At 59.2% G+C, this 20,388-nt stretch overlaps 1 protein-coding gene across 1 annotated transcript in view; it reads left to right on the top strand.

Annotated features, from left to right (window-relative positions):
* Nucleotides 1-20,388, top strand: part of SH3RF3 (SH3 domain containing ring finger 3) — a 201,219-nt gene that overhangs the window by 124,890 nt on the left and 55,941 nt on the right. The window contains exons 5-6 of the mRNA XM_060027650.1: nt 3,891-4,244; nt 15,163-15,236. Coding sequence (XP_059883633.1) covers nt 3,891-4,244; nt 15,163-15,236 — 428 coding nt within the window. The remainder of the gene's footprint in view (nt 1-3,890; nt 4,245-15,162; nt 15,237-20,388) is intronic.

Below are 20,388 nucleotides of genomic sequence, written 5' to 3'. Positions count from 1 at the left end.
GCCTCCTGAAGGCAAAAGGGCCCTGTGGGACTGGTCACCTTGGTCAGAAGTGCCCTGCAAGCGCCCAGGCAGCCCCCAGCCACGCGCCCCTGGGGACCTCGCCCCCCTCGGTTCCCTAGAGTGTGCACAGGCAGTGGTGCCCTGTGCCCCCCTCTTTTGCTGGAAAACAGCCTTTGTCTCCTTTAAGTTCACCTTCAGGGGGAATTACCACAGGTCCTTCAGGAACCTTGGAACATCCAGTCCGGGGCCCTCGGCTTTCAGACGCACCCTGCGGAGGGGCTCAGGGCGAAGAGGGTGGCCGTGTTCCCGCAGGCGGGGTGAGCCCAGGAGGAGGGGGTGCCTCGGAGCAGGGCCGCGTTGGCAGGACAGCTGGGACGCGGGCTGGTGGACGGCGGTGCCCCCCTCATGGGGAGCACCTGGCGGCTGGCAGAGGTGGGCTTTGTCCAGCCCGGGGTGATGGGGGCTGAAGTGAATGCCATTTGCCCCTCCCGGCTTCCGTTTTTAGACATCATCTCTCCCCAAATCCTTGCCTCTAATCAGCCTTTTCTCGCAAGACGAGGCAGTTGTGTGCAGCTCCGGTGTTGGCCTGCGTTGACCTTGGTGGATGAATGTTTCTCGTTTAACCTCAGGTGCCGGAGGGCGGCCTCAGTTCGCCTGTGCACTTTGGCAGCAGAACTGCAGGCTCGTTCGTCGCCTCAGGCACCTGGGGACAGAGCAGGCTCGAGTGGGAACGTGGGGGGCGGCGGGGGCTTGGCGGGGAGGCAGCTGGCTGCGCTGGTGGTGGGGCGGCAGCCAGGGGCGGTTGTCCTGTGATTCCGCCACACCCTCAGGGCCCCCGGCCTTGCTGCCCACCGTGTGAAATGTTAACTTGCAGGATGGGAACCTCCTCCCGCGTGGGGGCCTGTCCCACAGCAGGTGTAGGACACACCCTCCGGTGGGTGGGGACAGCCTTGCACCTGGTGTTAACGGACATCTCGCGTTCGCCGTCCCGCTAAACACAGGCTGGGGCTGCTAGCAGGCCCGCGAGGTCACCGGCACACACTCGTAACAAAAGGGAGGGAACAGAACCTCCCCGCCCGAACCTCGGTAGCTGTAGCTGGCCTCCCAGTGTGAGAATTTGCGTGACCTAATTTTCGTGCCAAAAAAAGGTCTGATTTTTAAAGACACATTTGAATCTCCAAAATGAACCCAGCCCCTCCAGCTGCCAAAAGCACAGGTGTACCTCACTGGATATGTTGTCTTTACCCTGAAGATGCCGCAGGGCTGGTTATAAGCACCCCCGTGCCGTGCGTGAGGGGAGCCGTGGTGTGTCCGGCGAGACGGAGAAGAGAGGCGTGAGCCGTGGTCCTGCACCTGGGACCTGCTCAGTTGGCGCAAGGGCCACACGAGCCTTTGGGGGGACAGCGGCTCTCGGTCCCCCGTGCTTGGTGGTGGTCATCAGCGGCCGCCTGCGCTCGACCAGCCCGGCCAGCTGTCGAGAGCCTTGGTGCCGGGGGCTCCCGCTGTGCCCCAGATGCAGCCTTTGGGGGGGGAGGGGAGCTGGGGCTGCATTCTCACCACCCCACAGACGGTTTAGTTGGTGAAAAGCAGAGTTTTACGCCCAAGAAGCACTGATCCAGATGCCCATCAGCCGCCTGCCCACCCTGCCAGCGAAGGGGGGCTCCTGCGGTGTCTCCTCACAGGAGCTGCGGGCAGGCGAAGACCCTTCCTCGCCAGCTGCTGAGTTTGTGAAGCTCTGAGGAGTCACAGCCGCCTGCCAGCGTAACGACCTGTGCTGTCCTCAGCCCCCCGGTGGGAGAAGTGGATTAAAGGAAGCACCAGCAGAGCCGCCGTCCAGGTCACGTGGATGCTTCACGGGGCGGGGCTTCCACTCTGAAGCCGGCTCTCCTGCGAGCGGCAGGGTCTCTGGGGGCTGTAGAAATGCAGAGATATGGGCACCACCCCAGGCCCACTGAGCCAGAATCAGCGTCTTGAAAGGCTCCCGGGTGGCAGCGCCCACTGAAGTGCAGCTGGATCTGACCAGAACGGGCGGCGGGCCTCAGAGACACGTGCTGTCCCTACGTCTGAGCCCTGTCCTCCAACCCCTGAGTCCCGGGAAGGGAGGACACACATCGCTCCCCAGGGCGCGGTCACGGCCCGCTGCTCCTGTGCGGACGTGTGGGGACCACAGTCCTCCCCCCGGGTCAGGGCGGAGCGGTGGACGTGCGCACCTGTTCCCCGTTGTTTTCCTTGAAAACCGCCGGGCGCGTCCCACCGATTGCTCTTATCCCTGATGTCTTCCCCTGTGCCTGGCTTCCCAGTCTTCCTCCTGTTTTAAAGGTTCCGTTCAGTCTAGAGCCCTCTGGACGGAACCAGTGGTCTGGTGACCTGCCTGCCCAGGTCTGGGCGTGCGCACACACTGCCGGTCCGTGCCTGGGTTTCCTGATTCTGAAATTGCGGTTTCTGATACTGACGCAGCAGGGTCCCCGGGGACCCTGGGCTGCTGCTTTGGGGACGAATGGGATCATCTGAGCCCGGGGGCGTCGTCGGTGCCCTTATTTCTGTACAGAAATCTGCCACATGCAAGCAGGTCTAGACCGGGTTCTGGTGCCCATAAGCAAAGGCATCATGCCTGGCGCTTCCTGCTTCTGCTCTTCCGTTGGCGCTGCAGGTGGGTGCACACCACGGGGTGGAGGAGGCCGGCCCTCGGGGGTCAGAGGGCCCCCGAAGGCTGCGAGGGAGGGGGTTGGGCACCGGCTTGCTCTCCGAGCAGCACTGCTGATGGGGCAAACGAATAAAGCCTTAAAGCAGAGCGAGGCAGCTGAGCCTGATTGGAGGCAGCGTCTCAGGGCTAAGCGTGGACTTAGATCACGCGGTTTGGGGCCTGGAGTGAGTTTTACAAACCCCCGTGAAGGACAGGAGTTTGTAGTGGAAATGCTCACAGCCTGTGCCTGAGCCGTCTGAAGGCGGCTGCGCACCCAGTGCCTGTGATCGGCTTGGCCTCTGGACACAGCATCCCTCCCTCTCGCTGCGCAAATCCAGCGCTGCTGCTTTTGCTTGGTTTTAACTCATCGAGATGCTGCCAGCCGCAAACCCCGGTCGGTATACAAGGGAGGACCTGCAGGGCCGAGGGACCCTTCCTGGCCTGGCCCACGGCTCCAGGCTGATGGGAGGACGTGGCACGGTGCCTGCACCAGGCGCCCTGCAGATCCACAGCCAGCACCATGTGGCCTTCACCTGCCTGCAGGGACCTCATGCCCTTGAAGGCTCCCTTGGCGCACACACTTTCTCTCCTGCTCCCGTCAGGATCCAGTGTGTCCTTCCAGCACCGCCCCCACCCCGCAAAGGCTTCAAACCCTTCTTCACACTGGCACCTGGGACGGTGACCCAGCGCCAGCACTGAGCTCGCGCCCTGGTCCCTGCTCATGCTTTCCTTGGACCCCACCATCCCCACCTGGTCTACGGGTGTGTCTTGTTCCAGGAGGGCCCTTGTTCTGGCCCCTCCCCGAACCTTGCAGGCAGGGCTCTGCCGGCAGCCTGAGGCCGCTCCACCGGAAGTCTGGTCAGCCTAGGGTGGCCACGTGCCGGGGAAGCTGCGTCCTGCTGGTACACGAGGTGGGGAGCACATGGGGGCTGCTCCCACCCTAGGCACCCCCTCTGGGTGTTTCCCAGGCAGCCCCACTCGGCCAAAGTGGGGAGAAGGGAGCAGCCCCTGGAAACACACCTTTTCAGTAGAATGTCCAGGTGCCACCCTGGCCTTCGCTGTGTTTTCTCCGCACCGTTCGTACTGGACGTGCTGTTGGAAGGGTCTGGCAGCTTGAACACTCTGGTGGCTTTGAGGCGCGAGCAAAAGGCTGGACGTGGGGTGCGGCTGCTGTCCACTGACGTCTGCCTCTCCCCTCTTTCCTTAGCTCAACGATGCCGCCAAGCAGCTGATGGAGATGGACAGGCTGGGCCCGGCCTCAGCGTCCGGCTGCCTCACCTTCATGCCCTCTGACCCCGGTGCGGGGGCCAGCGCGGCCCCAGGTCCCACTTCAGGCAGCACGGGGGCGGTCAGCGCCTTCCAGCGGCGTGTGGACAGTAAGAAGAATGCCAAGAAGCGACACTCCTTCACGGCGCTCAGCGTGACGCACAGGTCCACACAGGCCGCCAGCCACAGGCGCTCCATGGAGATCAGCGCCCCCGTGCTGATCAGCTCCAGCGACCCACGGGCCGCGGCCAGGATCGGGGACCTGGCGCACCTGTCCCGCAGTGCACCCACCCAGGTAACGTCGCTGGGGCCGGGGCTTCCTCTTCGGCTCCGCTTGCTCCCCGTCCCTGGTCCCTGGGTGGGTGTGAGGGAGACCAGGCAACAGTGCCTTTTGGGGTCCCCGCCCTAGGGCCCCCGAAGCCCTGGTGGGAGGTGTGTCTTGGTCTCAACCAGCATTCAGACAGCCGAGGGGGATGTGAGGTGCTTCTCAAGTGCCTGTGACGTGGCCTCTCGAGGTCCCGTCCCAGCCCGCCTCAGCCCCCTGACTCGGGAGAAGGTCTGGGTTAGTGCTGCTGTGTCTGCAGCATCTCGTGACACTGGCTGACGTGCTCCCTGTGGACAGAAGCAGACGTGACCATGTGTGTACAGAGCCCTCCTCTGTGGGACGGGGCACTGGTTCCGTCCACCAGGGAAGCAAAGGGGTCACCTTGCTCTCAGCCAGCCAGACCAGGCAGCCCTGGAGCCAGGCTGTTGCTGCGTCCACGCTGGTCCTGCTTGCCGCACGACAGGCCGGTCAGTCAAGAGGCGAAGTGTGGGAGCCACGAATGAGATGACCGGGCCCTGGGACCCATTTTCCCGCAGTGACACTTGAAGTGAAAGTTGTGACCAGGCTCAGGACTTTAGTGAGCGTCGTCAGAAAGGGTGAGAGTTCAAGGGAAGCAGTTTGCAACCTGGCTGTGGCCCCGTTTAATTCAGCTGTCGGGAGGCAGGAAGGGTGGTGCTGAGCGCCTGTGAGTTGAGGGCCAGCCACCAGGGCTGCGAGCGGTAGGCGCCAGCGTAGGTCGGTGGTCATGGGTGGGACCCAGAGGCCAGCCCCGCCCCCTCTGCCCCCACCTCCGGCGCCACCTTCTGGGTCTGCATCCTCAGACTCCAGCTGCCTGCCTCTGGCGGCCCCTCGCACCCTGCGGTAACGCTGCCCTTCACCTGGGTGCTCCTGGAGGTGCCCGTTGCCTCCCAGGAGCTCTGAGCACCTTAGCGTGGCCTGAGGAGCCCTTCAGACTTCGGCCACCACCCTGCCGTCTTTCCAGCATCTCCACCGGTCTCCCCTGTGCCGTCCGCAGAGATCCTGCACCTGTGCGCCCGTGCTGGCCTGGCTCCCCCTCCCCCCGCGGCTGTTCCTGCCCCTCCCCCCCTCCCCCTTGCGGCACAGACACGCGCCCACGCACACGAAAGGCCTGCGGCCCTCTCGCACCCGCTGACCTAATCCTTGGCCTGCAGGGCTTTCCCCTGCATCCATCGTGGACTGTGTTGCTTTTGTCGCTGGTATTCATGGCCTTCTCCCCAACCCCTGGACTTGGAGGTCCTGGGCAGGGACGGGGTGTCGCCCACCCTGTGTGCCGTGTCCTGTCTCCTGACCCCCACCCGGCCGTCTCTCCTCGGGTGGCCATGGGACCCGAGTCAGCCATGCTGCATTCTGAATGGTCTGAGCATGAAACACCGTGGCTCCAGGGATGCCACTTGACGCCCCCCCCGTGATGGCTCCCACGGGCTCAGGGCCCACACCGCCGGCTGCCGAGAGGGCGCAGCTGTGAGGCGGCCAGCTCGCTCTCGCACGCCACGTGTCCACCACAGGCAGCAGGGCTCCCAGGGGAGCGAGGTCAGGCTGGGCCTCCGATGCCCGCCGTGCTCACACTCGACCCTGATGAATCATTCCTCCCTGCCGTGCGGAAAAGTCCAGGCTCGGCCGAGGTCCTCATGAGCAGCGGAGCACCGCGGTCACCTTGCTGCTGGGCAGGGAGGGTTAGCAGGAGGGACGGGGAAAGAGGCTGTCTAGGCCAGCTCCACCACTCAGGGTCCAGATGTCTGCTTGCTGAGGTCGGGGGTCAAAGGAGGTGATTGACCCACAGCTCAGAGCGACCTGTCATCAGGTGACCCAGGTCGCACCCCCACCCCCGCTGCCTGGGAAGCCCCAGGGGGTGCAAGGAGCTCCTGGGCCGGGCAGTGTGGCCGGTTATGCCCTGGAACGGGCAGCCCCAATCCTCCAGGCCTGCTTCCCGCGCACACCGCGCGTCCGCCACAGGCGGGGGGCGCTGTGCCCTCACCCCGACACCTGCAGCTGCGTGGGCCAAGCCCACCTGCCACCTGTTCGGTAGATAGAAGCCTTGCTGGGGCAGAGCCACACATGCTGACTTGCATGTCGTCTGCCCAGCTGTTCTCAGGCCACAACAGTGGGGCTGGTGGTTGTGAAGAGACCACGTGACTCAGGGACGCTAAAATTCTGACCACCCGGCCTTGTGCAGGGACGATGGCCCAGTCCCGGGCGGCAGTGTACCCACCGCCGTGGCAGGGGTGGCATGTGGCCGCCAGTGCACTGGCCCCTACAGGCTCCCGCGTGGGGACGTTCAGTGGCCAAAGCAGCCTGGCTCTGCTCAGTGGGGATGGGGGTGGAGTGGGGTCCAGGGCACCCAGGGGAGCCCAGGTGTTTGGGCCAGCCCACGGCACCATTTCCCTGGACGCTCCGTGTTGTCTGTAAGCTTTAACTGCTCAACGCAGAGGCCGGCAACCTCGGAGAGCAGAGGTGACCCACGGAAGCCGAAACCGGCGTCTCTGTGCCCGCCTTCTGTGAACGGCCGTGGGTGGGACCTGCACCCAGCAGGCTCTCACCAGACTCGGTGTTTCTCAGCTTCAGAGAGACCACGGCTTACAGGCCAGCTTCAAATAAGCCAACAGAAGCCCTTGAGATCAGAAAGATGTGCTTTAAAATCAGTGAGGAGGGGAGTGTTTGAAATTCAGCAGCGAGAACATCAAAAGGGAGCATTTCTCTAGCGTCTGAGGAGTGAATTGGAAGAGCCCTCCCGGAAGCTTCCGGGCATCTTTCAACGCATCCGCCTGCATGTGGGGTGGCCTGCAGCCCCTCTCGCCACCTCTTCTTGTGTCGGCCCGGGACAGGCTCTAAGCGGGGAGTGCGGGCACCGACGCGCCGGGCTCCCTGCTGTCAGCCCACCTCCAGGCTCCTGCGCGCACTGCCCGTGGGGAGCCTGGGCTTGTGTTGAGCATTTTCAGAAAGTTACAAAGGTAATTCTGTGCCTTGTCCGGAGCAAAATAAAAAAAAAAGTACCAAGCAAGCACGAGACAACTAAACCGTCTCATCCTTGAGAACGTTGCACAAGAAGAGCTTTCCCTGCAGACGTGGGCAGTGCTGTCCCGACTTGCTGGCTGCAGGAATGAGAACACTGGCCGCCTGGCCCGGGCTTCTCGTCCACCACGTCAGCTGCCGACCTTGTCTGTTCTGCTGCGACGTTAAGGGCAGGGACTGCTGGGCGCCGGCCATCGCCAGCGGCTGAGGGACGGGCCCCTGGGCCTGGTGAGCTGCCGGTCCCTCCGTCCTCCCTCTCGTTTGGCGAGCTCTTGGCTAAAGGAGCAGCCCGGGCAGATGCAGGAGGACCCTTGTTGGACCCCAGCCCCCGGGACCAGCCGGCCCACCAGGCGACAAGGACACCGCTCGGGGCAGGGAGTGCGAGGAACGGCACAGCCGCTGGGAGGTGGGCCTGCTCTGGAAGGAGGCGAGGCCTCCTGTGGGACTCCATGTCTCCTCAGGCCCTGCTGCAGAGGCTCATGGCTCAGGACCCTCCCCACCTCCCCGCTCCTCTTGCCCAGCCCTGCCCCTCCCAGGCCCACCATGTGGCCCACGGTATGGGCGCGGCTGCACACCCAGGCCCTGTAGCCGTGGCCCGACCATGGCCACCGCTAGCCTGAGGCCTGGGAGCTCGGCCGAGACGGAAGCTGTGCTCGGACCCTCAGTGCCCGCAGGGGCCCTCCACACGGGGGCTCGCGGACACGTGGATGGACGACAGACACGCTGAATGGGGCTGCGGGCTCTTGAGTCCCACCTCTCCATAGGAGACACCTTCTGTTTGAGGGCGGGAGACGGGTCATTGGGATGTGAACGTCATGCATTTTGTGCAAAGCCAGGGACGATGCTTTCGTCTGTGGACACACATGGAAGTGGGGGGTGGTCTACACTAGCTACTGGCACCTTCCTGTGAACAAAGACCACCAAGCAGGCGGACTCGTGTGTGGGGAAGCAGAGCGAGGAGACCGCCTGTGACTTTTTTTTTTTTTCCTGCGGTACGCAGGCCTCTTACTGCTGTGGCCTCTCCCGCTGCGGAGCACAGGCTCCGGACGCGCAGGCACAGCGGCCGGCTCACGGGCCCAGCCGCTCCGTGGCATGTGGGATCTTCCCGGACCGGGGCACGAACCCGCATCCCCTGCATCAGCAGGCGGACTCTCAACCACTGCGCCACCTGGGAAGCCCCCTGCCTGTGACTCTTCTTAGTGGAAAAAGGCTCCACCTGTTGGTTCAGAGTCGAACCTCGCGATGCCCGATGGGTGAGAAGTAGCCTGTAACTGCCTTCCCCCAGCCCCCAACACGTTAGCGCTTTGCGATTTTCACCCCTGCACTGAGCAGGTCAGCTCCCCTTCGTGATGACCCGGGGAGGCCTGTCTTGTTTTTGGCACAGCTGTGGCCGTTTGGTCCCTGCTGCTGGCCCCGTGGGACGAGGGCAGAGGCCGGAGGCTTGTCCTCTCACTGCAGACGACACCTCAGGTGGGTCGGCCGACTTCTCAGCGTGCTGGACTGCTGCCGCGTGGGCAAGAGCAGCTGGGTGCCAAGAAAACCTTATTTACAGAAGCAGGGACAGCATGGCCAGATGTGACCTCGGAGGAGTCTGTTGACCGCTGAGCAGACCTGGACTCAGAAGCTCAGGGCTGAGTCAGTAGTTTGTGGGCCGGTCGGGCCACCTGAGGTGAGCTTGACCTCCTGGTGGCCTCTGCCTCAGGTGGCCAGCCAGCTTCCTGGGGCTGATGGACAGAACCGGGGACGTTCCGTCGGCACAGAGCGACCGGCTCCCTCTCCAGGACAGACCGTCTCCTCCAGGTTCCTTGGCCTCCGACCTCGAGCTGCCAGCCCAGGCCCCGCCCACCGTCCTCCCTGCCCAAACCCCTGGCCCTGCAGGCTGTTGGGTGTTCTTTTTGGAACCAAGCGAAGAATCAGGCTGTAAGCGTTTTACTCTGAAGTTTTCTTTGGGAAGCACGTTCCTGAGAGCCTGATTTTCACCCCGTGTTATGGAGTGGTAGCGTGTGCTGAATAAAACACGCCCGTTTCACGGCTCCTTCTTAGGGTGATGACAGTGCCTTCTGGACACGTGTTAAAAGTTAAAGTGAGGTGTTTCTTCCTGGGGTCTTGGTCTGTGTCAAGGAAGGCGACTTGGAGCCCCTTTGAGCTGGGGTGCAGCTTGCCAACCCGCAGACCCTTTTCCCTTTTTTTAATCCCAGTGGGAAATAAAAGGCCTGGTTCGCAGCTACTGCTCAGGGGCCCCGGCAAGGGCAGCAGTGGAGCCTCTGGCATCTGCTAACAGCCTGACGGTTTAGAATCGGGGTCCGGGGGCGCTCAGCGTAGACTCCTGTGCAATGCCTGTGGGCTGTTGCTGAACGAGGCCTGAGGGATCACTGGGGTCGCCCACTCCATGGGCTCAGTGACCCCAAGGACTGAGCCACTGGCATCCTCACACTGTTGGTGGCTCCCCTGGGTTGGGCTGTGCTCGACTTCTGGGCTGAGCCCCAGCACGCGTCCATTGCGAGTCAGCTGAAAGGAATTCCACCTCATCACGGTGGACCACCTTCCCACGTCGTCGGGGCCCCGCGTGCATGGGGCTGCGCCAGGCCCGGGGGGAGGGGCGGGGTGTCGCCAGGGTGCAGGAAGGGTCTGTCCCCAGGCTGTGGTCCCAGTTATTTCTGTCCAAAAGCAGCTGGAGCCCTCACCTCCCTTCCTTCCTCCCTGCCCGATTCCCTCTCTCCTGCCAAGCCTTCACTAATCCCTTAAGGCCCAGAGCCATTAAAAAGTAAGCCATTAAAAATCAGAGCAGAATCAGCCTCGGGGCCCTCAGCCGGGAGGAAGCAGGCCCCAGTCCTGGCGGGAAGCCTGTTCCACGTTGCAGCCAGAGGGCGTGGGGCACGAGACAACCTGGCGCTGCGAACGACCTCAGACAGACTTCCCGTCCCACCCCATGTGTCCTAGGAGCCGTGCGTTAGGGTGTGGCCGTGCCTCCGGTCAGCGCCGTCCTCCCAGGGCTGGACTGCTACAACTTGGAGCCCCCTGCCACGCCTGGTGCTTGCGAGCCCTTAATCCTGAGAGGAGGCCCCCCCGTGCCACGATACCCCTGAGGGTCAGCACACAGCTGCCTCCCGGGCTCCTGGAGGGACCGCCATCTCAGCAGCCGCGTCCTGCTCTGCTGGGTCTGTGTCCTCGGCTGTTCACAGCTCAGCTACCGGCGGGGGACACCCCTCCACCTTCCATCGACAGGAACAGAGATGAAGACGGGACCCGGAGGAGGATGGCTGGCCCCACCGGGGAGTCACAGCCCGGGCTCCCACCACCGGGCACAACGTCCCAAAGGGCCTTCATCTGGGCTCCGCACTGCGCAGGGGGGAAAAGGCAGAGCCCCGGGCTCAGTGGGTGGAGTTTTAGATGGTCTCCATCTCGACCTTGACCTTGGGAAGAAAGGCTTGTCACAGGTGTGGCCTCCCGTGCCCCCGACCCAGCTCTAAGGGAGGGTCTGGCCGTGAGATCCCACTTCCTTGCTCTGTGGCCTTCGTGTGTCGGGTTTCAGCTGACGGCCAGGCTCCTGTAGGGCAGCCTCGTTGCCCCAGCGCTGGGGGAGCGCCACAGGCCTGCCGCCCCCAACACGTGTCGCGCGGAGTTGACGGGTGGGGGTCTGGAGGCCCACAGCCATGGCCAGCCTCTCCCTCTGCCCTGGAGGCAGGCACCAGCCTCCTCTGCACGTGTCGCCTCCTGTTGAACTACGGCCCGAGTGGCCGGCAGGCAGCAGGGTGCAGAGACCCCCGGCGGGCCACCTTCCAGGCACGGTGGGACTCAGCAGCCCCCAGCCGGGTCATGGGGCTTCCCACGTGGTGCCTTTGGCTGGTTGGCTGTTTCAGGAGAGCTTATTTGGACAGGAGGCCCTTTGACAAGAGCAGGGTCACGGGTCTGGCTCCGTCCAAGCCAGTCGCGTGGGCCCTGCCGCCCGGCTAAGGCCCTTCGGCCCCACTGTGGCCAGCAGTGCCGCGTCTGGTCAGCAGAATGGCCCATCATCAGGGTCCCCTCACGGTCCTCTCCTGTCCCCTCCTGGCCCCCCACAAAGGCGGCTTGTGTAGAATCCAGTAAACATGGGGTCACCTCAGCCATAGCTTGATCTTGAAACAGACCTCAGGTAGTCGAACTCTGTCGTTCTGTGTATCTTACTTTGAAAATGTAGTGGAAAACCACTGCTGATAGTAAAACGATGGAAAATTTGAACATACAGATTTTTAAAAATACGAACTCAAATCCCAGCTCCCTAAGTAAAAGCATTATCATTTGTATGTAAATTTCCCCATGTAAATGCACCCATCGTTTTACAGAAACAGGCTAAACCTAGGTGTCCAGTTTCCTCACGCCATCCCGTTTGCTGTGCTCCCCCGGCCCTCCACACCCACCTGTGCAGGTCCTTCTCCCAGGTCGTGTGGGGCTGTGTCGGTCTGCAGACGGAGTCTCGGGTCAGCCATCTCCTCTATCTGCCCTTTCTTGCAGCCGAATCTTCACCCCCTGTGGCTGCAGAAAGAATGATGCCAGCATTTCCTGAGGGCTTGCTCAGAGCTTTAAATTACTGTGTCTAATATTCCAGCTAACCTAGAAGCTGGGGGCCGCGGTGGCCCCATCTCCTCATCCCTCCAGGGCCTGTGTCTTCACTGCGTGATTTCCAAAGTCTCGGGAACCAGGGATTCATGTTTTGTCTGGTATTCAGGTGTTCGGGTGGAGGGTAAATCCAGTGCCTGTCGCTCGACCGTGGTCGGGGCAGAAGTCCACGGCTCGATGGCATAACCCGTCCAGGGTCGCACGCTGAGAGCTGAGGGCACATCAGCCCGGTGCTGACCCCCGAACGTACACGTCCAGGTCGTGCCCCCCTGAGCCCCTGGTCGGCCTCCCCCAGGTCTCGTGCTCCATCCCTTCTCGTGGCATCTCTGTCTAGCCAGTCGCGGAGGCCGGAAACTCGCTTATCCTCTTTCTTCGCGCCCTTCAGCCCCGGAACCCACTAGTCGTGTAGGTAGAGGGGGAGTAACGCCCACCGTGTGCACGTCCTAATCCCCGGAACCTGCGAATACGTTGCCTTCCTTGGCAAGGGACAGGGAACTAGAGACGGAAGACGGTCCTGGGTCCCCTGCGTCAGAGTCAGAGAGAAGCGAGAGGACTGACCGCCTGCCCTGCTGGCTGTGAGGCCGCAGGCCTGTGAACTGGTGACTCCGTGCTGGTTAGGGCCCTGGGCTCGCGGTCACTCGCTGGTGCCTCCCCTGGGGACGAGGTGGTGGGGACGCACACAGCCCCCAGCAGGGGCTGCCGGGCACTGGCCGGCTGGGTGACTGTGAGCCGCGCACCTCCTGCCTTGGGCCTGGGTTCCCTCATTTTGTGAAGTGGTGACAGCAGCACCTGCCTACGGGCGTTTCTGCGAAGTAAATGCGTTATTCCCGGCCAAGTGCTCAGAGCAGAGCCTGGTCCCTGGTGAGCTCTGGGTGGGGGTGGCCGCTGTTATCCCTGCTCTTACCCTCCTTACCCACGGCCTCCTGCGCATCCAGACCCCCTGTCCCTCTCATCACCCTGACCGCCGATCCACGACTGAACGTCCTCGGCAGAGACGTGGGCTGGTGCCCTTCTTACCAGGTGTGTCTTTGGCCTCCAGGTGCCGCCCAGGATCCACAGCTGGATCGGGGGGCTCCCGGGGCTCCCCCTGCCCCTGGTGCTCCAGCCTCTGCTTCCAACCTGCAAAGCTTGCTTTCTCCTCCTTCTCCCTTCACTGGGTGCTCAGGGAGCCCCTCTGGCCACACCCAGCCTCGGCCCCCGTCGTGTGCTCTGCGGCCCTGCTCTTGCCAGGACCCCGTGTCTGTAACGACCTGCATGACGCCTGTCCCCCCACCCCAAGGAAACCCCCGAGATCGCAGGCCGTGTCTGCGCCCCCAGCCGGGCCTGGGCTCAGGTGGTCGGCGGATGCCGCCTGCCCGCTCCTTGTCAGCGAGCAGGGAGGGCCCCTCACTTGCTCGAGGGGAGCCGTGGGCCTGGGTGCTGTCTCCCTGGCTGCGGGGCTGTCCCTTCCTGGGGGCAGGCGTGCCCAGCGAGCAGGAGACCCGGAGTCTCTGGGCAGAAAGGGACGTCCCCGCCTTCCTGGCTCCGCAGCTTCCACACGGCAGCCGCAGGGGCAGGTCTGAGGAGCTGGGTCCCTCCCGCAAGTGCAGAAGCTCGGTGCGCGGGAAGGCGCTCGGGACGTCAGTGGCCTGGGGGGGGGGGGGGCGTTCTGTGTGGGTGTCACACATTCTCAGTCTGCCAGAAGCTCCGAGTCCCGACGAGGAGAAGCAGTTCTGACGTCTGCCTGAGGGGCTGCTGACGGGCTGTGGTCCCCGGGGGACGGGGTTGGGAGGCTGCCTCGGAGACCAGAATCGAGGTTGGAGCTGGTCAGCGATGGGCAAGAATGACGCTCCCCGCACAGCAAGAGGGCCCTGAGGCGGTCGGTCCTGCGTGGGTTGTCCTGCCACCCCAGGCCTGTTCCAGGTGCTTCTCTGCGATTTGTGCTTCAGTGCTCTTTGTGCCCTGAGGACACACACGTGGTGACAGGTCACCTTCCCCACCTGCCCGGGGCCTGAGGGCTCTGCCCAAGGCTGCCGGGTCCCTGTTCCTCCGGGGTCCCTGTCCTGCCCTTGTGGGAGGCCTCCAGGAGGGGAGGACACCCCAGCTCCCTCAGCTTTGAGGTACCCCTGGGTGTCCCCATCTGGGTTAGTTTCCTGGAGCTGCTGTAACAAACCAGGTGGCTCAGAGCGGCAGGCAGTGCCTGCTCAACGCTCTGGAGGCCAGAGGTCCAAAATCAAGCTGTCGGTGGACCGGCTTCTCATGGGGCTGCTGGAGACCCCACCCAGGCCCCTCCAGCATCTGCTGGCCGCCAGCACCCCACCTCCTTGGCTTGCAGATGCGTCGCCCTCATGTCTGCTCGCCACCTTCTCACCTCTGGTGTCTCTGTTCTTTTCTGTCTCGTGGGATGATCTCATCTCAGGATCCTTGCCTCATACTACCCCTGCAAAGACCCCGATTCCAAATAAGGTCACCTTCACAGGCACGAGGGCCATGACTCGTGCACTTTGGGGACCAGAGTTCAACTCGCCAGGCCACCCAGTACCCTGAGCAGAAAGATGGGATGCCACCTGGGGAGGGCAGGGGCGGCACGAGCCAGTGTGTGGCGAGGGGACTCGGGGGACGATGCCCCTGGCAGGCTGGATCTGCGGGGTTCCCTATGGATAGCCCAGCATCATCTTGCAGCCCGGAGCCCGCTGCTCGGCCCTCCCCCAGCTCACCGTGCACCTGGCACTTGGCAGGAACCTCCCGCAAGGCGGCCATCCCTCCGTCGTCCCGCAGGGTAGAGCCTTGAAGCTTTGCGCGCCTCGGGTCAGGCAGGAGAGGCAGCGCTCTACATCCTGGCACCCGCTAGCTGCCCCCCGTCCACTGTCAAAGGACCGATTTTCTTTAGCTTTCGGGGACGCGGTTTCTAAATAAGCTGACATGTTGGAGCATGAAAGGTTTTGTCGGGATTTTCTCGGCCAGACACAGGAGGAATGAATCCGAGTCCTGAGAATGAAGGCCGGCCACCCCACCGCCTCTTTCCGTGATGGACACGGCACCTCACCGTCCGGGCCAGACGCGGGCCGAGCGGTTTCCTGAGCTGCTGCGGGAGGGACGGGGGTCGCTGGCTGCCAGGCCCCCTCTGGACTGAAGGACGGCTACTAAAGCCGGGCAGCGGGACCCGGGCCGTGGAGGCCACAGAGTCAGGCAGCCGAGGGGCCCAGATGCCCAGACTCCACCGCGGATGCTCCGTACCCCTGGAGCCTGTGTCCACTCACTGTCTCCTCTTGTCTGTTTCCAGGACGCCTCGGCCGGATGCACCCCAGTGGCTGAACAGCAGGGCACAGCTCCCAAAGTCCAGCTGCCCCTCAACGTGTGAGCTGCCGTTTATGTTTTTGGGGTCCCAGCCTTCAGCGCCTCCCCCACCCCCGCTAGCGTGTCCACGTGGGGTTTTCTAGCGTGTCACCTGCTTGGTTCTGTGCAGCTCACAGGACTGCTGGCGGGGCCGCCTGGCCAGCAGGCTGGTGGGTTCAACATCACTGTCCCCCCGGCATCCGGTACAAGCAGGGGGCGGGGGGTGTGTCCAGATATTTGATGACACTTTCACTGGCCACCCAAGAAAGGGCCCCAGAGACCCCTGAGGAGGTGGGCCCCGTGGGGGCAGAGGGCAGCCAGAGCGGCCGACATCACCAGCTGCCCAGATGCAGCTCTGTGCCCACTGCCGTCCAGTGCACAGCAGCTGCATGTCACCCCCAAATCGAGCCAGATGACCCGTTGCTGGGAAGTGAGATGCTTGTCTGTTTAGAGAATCTGCTCTTGTTAAATGACAGCTCCTAAAAGACGTGCCGTTTAAAATCGCCATTTAAAGAGTGTTCTGAAGAATCACATTGCTGGCTACTCTGTTGTGTGGCAATGAGTTCAGTTACTTGAATGACCGTTTAAGGTGGAGAATATGAATTTGGAAACAACGTGGCAAGGTAGGAGGTTCCCAAGGTCCAGTATGGCCAGAGGGACACTTGGAACCTGTGTAGTGGCAGAACAAAATGGATTTCAAGCGAACGATGCCTTTTGAAAATGCAGTTTGCCAGTCTTCAGAAGGATTCCTAGAAGGTGGTTATATCCGCTGGTACAGGTTCACCTTCTTCGAGCCCAGGCCAGACGCTTACCTCTACCTGGCGGCAGACAGGAGTCCCTGAACATCCTGCTGTGACTGGGTGATTGCCGAAACCAGCTAAGTCAAGGACATTGGGACCTACCTATCTTTGCGTAGCTTCCTGAGGGGACGTAGGTTAGTAAGTGGTGTCTCGATGTCTTGAGGCAGAAATTCAGGCCTCACCAACACTGGACAGAGGCACCGTCTTCCAGCTAGCTCTCTGGATGAGTTCCAACGGCCTTCACTCAGACCTGGGGCCAGGGCACCCGGGGAGGGATGGGCAGGGGTCTTGCTCATGAGAACTGGGTGCAGGACTCTTTACCTGAGGAAGCAGGCCTGGTCCATGGGAGACGGTGAGGCCTTACTGTAGTTCCCCAAGTGCAAGGCGGGACAGGAGAGCTCGTGAAGCATGAGGCCCGGGTGTTTCATCTTGGCGTCCCCAGCAAGGTGCCCGGCACGCAGGCTCTCAGTAACTCTTACTTGTTCGGAGAGAGCCGGATCCTCCCCTCCTGGGTGCCGAGGGTCCTGGCAGCAGCCCAGAGCCCCTGCTCTTGTACACCAGGTCAGCCACCCAAGGACGCCACTCTGCCTTGGAGACCCAGTTCCAGGAGTATCACTCCCTGAGAGTCATCAGCACATGCTGGAGGCCTCAGCCACATGCAGACCTTCCACATCACGGAGGGATTTTAAGTTTGGTGCAGAGTTTGGAGGGACTTCTTTCTCCCCCTGCCCCCGCTCTGCCCTGGGGCATGAGGGGGTCAGTGTGGTCCCCAGCCCCCTGCCGACTCCCTCTGCCTCACCTCCAGAGCATGGCCGTCCCTGTTTGGGTGGAGATTTTCATTTGGGTAACAGAAGGGAGTCAGATACATCTTTCAAAGGGTGACAAGCCTTTTGGCAGGAATGTATCTGTCGGTCATGGTGGTCATACAGGGACCGTGGCCAGCACGAGCGTACTGGACTACGGCAAGTTAACGCGTGCATTCTGTGGCCGTATGGTTTGAAGTCAGAGACACCGTACCTCCAGCTTTGTTCTTCTTTCTCAGGATTGCTTTGGCTATTCGATGTCCTTTGTGATTCCGTGCAAATTTTAGAATTATTTGTTCTAGTTCTATGCAAAATGCCATTGAAATTTTGATAGGGATTGCACTGACTCTGTAGATTGCCTTGGAGGGTATGGACATTTTAACAATACTAATTCTTCTAATCCATGAGCACAGAATATCTTTCCATTTTTTGTGTTTTCTTCAGTTTCTTTCATCAATGTCTTATAGGTTTCACTGTTTTCACCTCCTTGGTTAAATTTATTCCTAGATATTTTATTCTTTTTGATGCAGTTGTAAATGAGATTGTTTTCTTCATTTTTCTTTTGGATAGTTTGTTGCTAGATTTCTGTATATTAATTTCATATGCTGCAACTTTATAAAATTCACTGATGAGTTCTAGCAGTTTTTTGGTGGTATCCTCAGGATTTTCTATCTATAATATCATGTCATCTGCAAACAGTGGCAGTTTTACTTCTGCCTTTCCAATGTAGATTCTTTTTCTTTTTCTTGTCAGATTGCTGTGACTAGGACTTCCAGTATTATTTTATTTTTTAGAATTGGGGTATAGTTGCTTTACAATGTTGTGTTAGTTTCTGCTATACAATGAAGTGATTTCAGCTTTATGTACACATATATCCTCTCCCTCTTAGACCTCCCTGCCACCACCACCCCCCGCACCCGCCATGCCACCCATCTAGGTCACCACAGAGCACCAAGCTGAGCTCCCTGCGCTATACAGCAGGTTCCCACCAGCTCTCTGTTTTACACATGGCAGTGCACATATGTCAGTCCCAATCTCCCAGTTCATCCCACCACCCCTCCCTGTGTCCACACGTCTGTTCTCTGTGTCTTCCAGTATTATGTTGAATAAAAGTGGCAAGAGTGGACATCCTTGTCTTGTTCCTGATCTTGGAGGAATTGCTTTCAGCTTTTCACTGTGGCGAATGATGTTAGACGTGGGCTTATCATATATGGCTCTTACTATGTTGAGATATGTTCCCTCTGTATCCATTTTGTTGATAGTTTTTTATCATAAGGGGATGTTGAATTTTGTCAAACGTGTTTTGAGTATCTATTGAGACGATCATGTGGTTTTTATTCTTCAGTTTGTTAATATGGTGTATCACATTGGTTGATTTGCAGATGTTAAACCATACTTGCATCCTTGGAGTAAATCCTCTTGGTCACAGTGTATGATCCTTTTAATGTATCAATATTTTTGAATTCGATTTGCTAATATTTTGTTGAAGATTTCTGCATCTATGTTTGTCAAGGATATTGGCCTGTAATTTTCTATTTTTGTGGTGTCCTTATCTGGATTCGTTATCAGAGTAATGTTGACCTTGTAAAATGAGTTTGTTTACCCTCCTCTTTAATTTTTTGGAAGAGTTTGAAAAGGATAGGTATTAAATCTTCTTTGAATATTTTGTGCAATTCATCAGTGAAGCCCTCTGGTCCTGGACTTTCGTTTCTTGGGAGAATTTTGATTACTAATTTATTCTCCTTACTAGTAATCAGTCTATTCAGATTTTCTATTTCTTCATGATTCAGTCTTGGAAGATTATACGTTTTTAGAAATTTTTCCATTTCTTCCAGGTTGTTGTTGGCGTATAATTGTTCTCAGCAGTCTCTTATGATCCTTTCTATTTCTTTGGTGTCAGTTGTAACTTCTTTTTTCATTTCTGATTTTATTGGTTTGGGCCAGTTCTCATTTTTTCTTGATAAGCCTAGTTAAAAGTTTGAGAATTTTGTTTATCTTTTCAAAGAACCAGCTCTTAGTTTCATTGATCATTTCTATTGGTTTTTTTTAGTCTCTATTTCATCTATTTCTGCTCTGATGTTTATTATTTCCTTTCTTCTACTAACATTGGACTTTGTTTTTTCTTCTTTTCTCTAGTTCCTTTAAGTATAAGGTTGGATTATTTATTTGAGATTTTTCTTGCTTCCTGAGGTAGGCTCATATCACTGTAAATTTCCCTCTTAGAACTGCTTTTGCAGTGATCCATAGATTTTGGATCATTGTGGTTCTATTTTCATTTGTTTCTACGTATTTTTAAATTTCTCCTTTGATTTTGTCAATGGTCCATTCATGTTTAATTTCCATGTTTTTGTGGTTTTCCCCAATTTTTCTTTTGATTGATTTCTGGTTTCACACGATTGTGGTCAGAGAAGATGCATGATATGATTTCTACCTTCTTAAATTTATTGAGACCTGTTTTGTAAACTGGTGTGATTAATCCTGGAGAATGTTCCATGTATGCTTGAGAAGAGCGTGTTTTCTGCTGCTTTTGGATGGAATGTTCTGTATGTGTCCATTAAGTCCATTCTCCTCCTGAGTTTGGTGAGCATCGTTTTGACCATTACATTTAACCCTGTATCAGGTAGATTGCTTATCTCCATTTTGTTTAGTTCTTTTTCTGAGGTTTCATCTTGTTTTTTCAATTGGAACATATTCTTCTGCCTCCTCGTTTTGCCTGACTCTCTCTGTGTTTGCCTCTATGTATTAGGTAAATCAGCTCCTTCAGCTCCCAGTCTTGAAGGGGTGGCCTTATTAGGAGATGTCGTGTGGGCCCAGAGGTGCAATCCTGCCTGGCCACCAGAGTCAGGCACTCGAGGGTCCCCTGTGTGGGCTGTGTGCAGCCTCCCGTTGTGGGGGTGCTGCAGCTACTGCTGAGGCATGCTGGTGGGTGGGGCTGGCCTCCGAACGTCCGTGGGCCCAGCTGCAGCAGCTGCTGGGAACTGGTGGGCAGGGCTATTGCTCAGCTGGCCGTGAGGCCTAGCCAAAGTGCAGGGTGGGCGGCGCTTCATCAGGGCATGCCCACTGACACTAACAGGTTAGATGGAGCATTCCAAAATTGCGCCCACCAGCCGGCATTAGCAAGGTAGCCTGAGATCACGGATACGGCTCCCGCCAGAGACTCAGTTCCCAGGGAGCAGCCCACTTGGTTCCCGCCTCTCTGGCAGCTGCTTCAGCGTCAGTAAGTGGGCTGTGAGCTGTTCAGTCTGGTATTCTTGCACTGGTTTTTAGGTTGAGTGAGTCTGCACGTTCAACTCCACTGAGAGCGGGTTTTCCACTCCCTGTGCTTCTGTAGTCCTCCTGGGTATTCTCTGTTGGTTTTCAAAGCCGGGTGTTTTGGGGGCTGGTCTCTCTGAGCGGGATCTAGGGTTGGGGGCTGCCTGTGGAGCTTGAATCCCTCACTCCTCAGGGAAGAGACCCGTCCCCTGTGGTCCCTCCTGACTGGATTGCGGTAGCTGGGGAGGGGTTTTCCTGGGCAAGTCCGTCTCTCTGCTTCTCCTGCCCGTCTCCACGCTGTCCTTCTACCCTTCGTGG

This window comes from Delphinus delphis, chromosome 12, assembly GCF_949987515.2.
Source record: "Delphinus delphis chromosome 12, mDelDel1.2, whole genome shotgun sequence".
In the NCBI taxonomy this organism is placed as follows: Eukaryota; Metazoa; Chordata; class Mammalia; order Artiodactyla; family Delphinidae; genus Delphinus; species Delphinus delphis.
The sequence above is the reverse complement of the archived record's forward strand: the minus strand, read 5'-3'. Positions and strand labels throughout refer to the sequence as shown.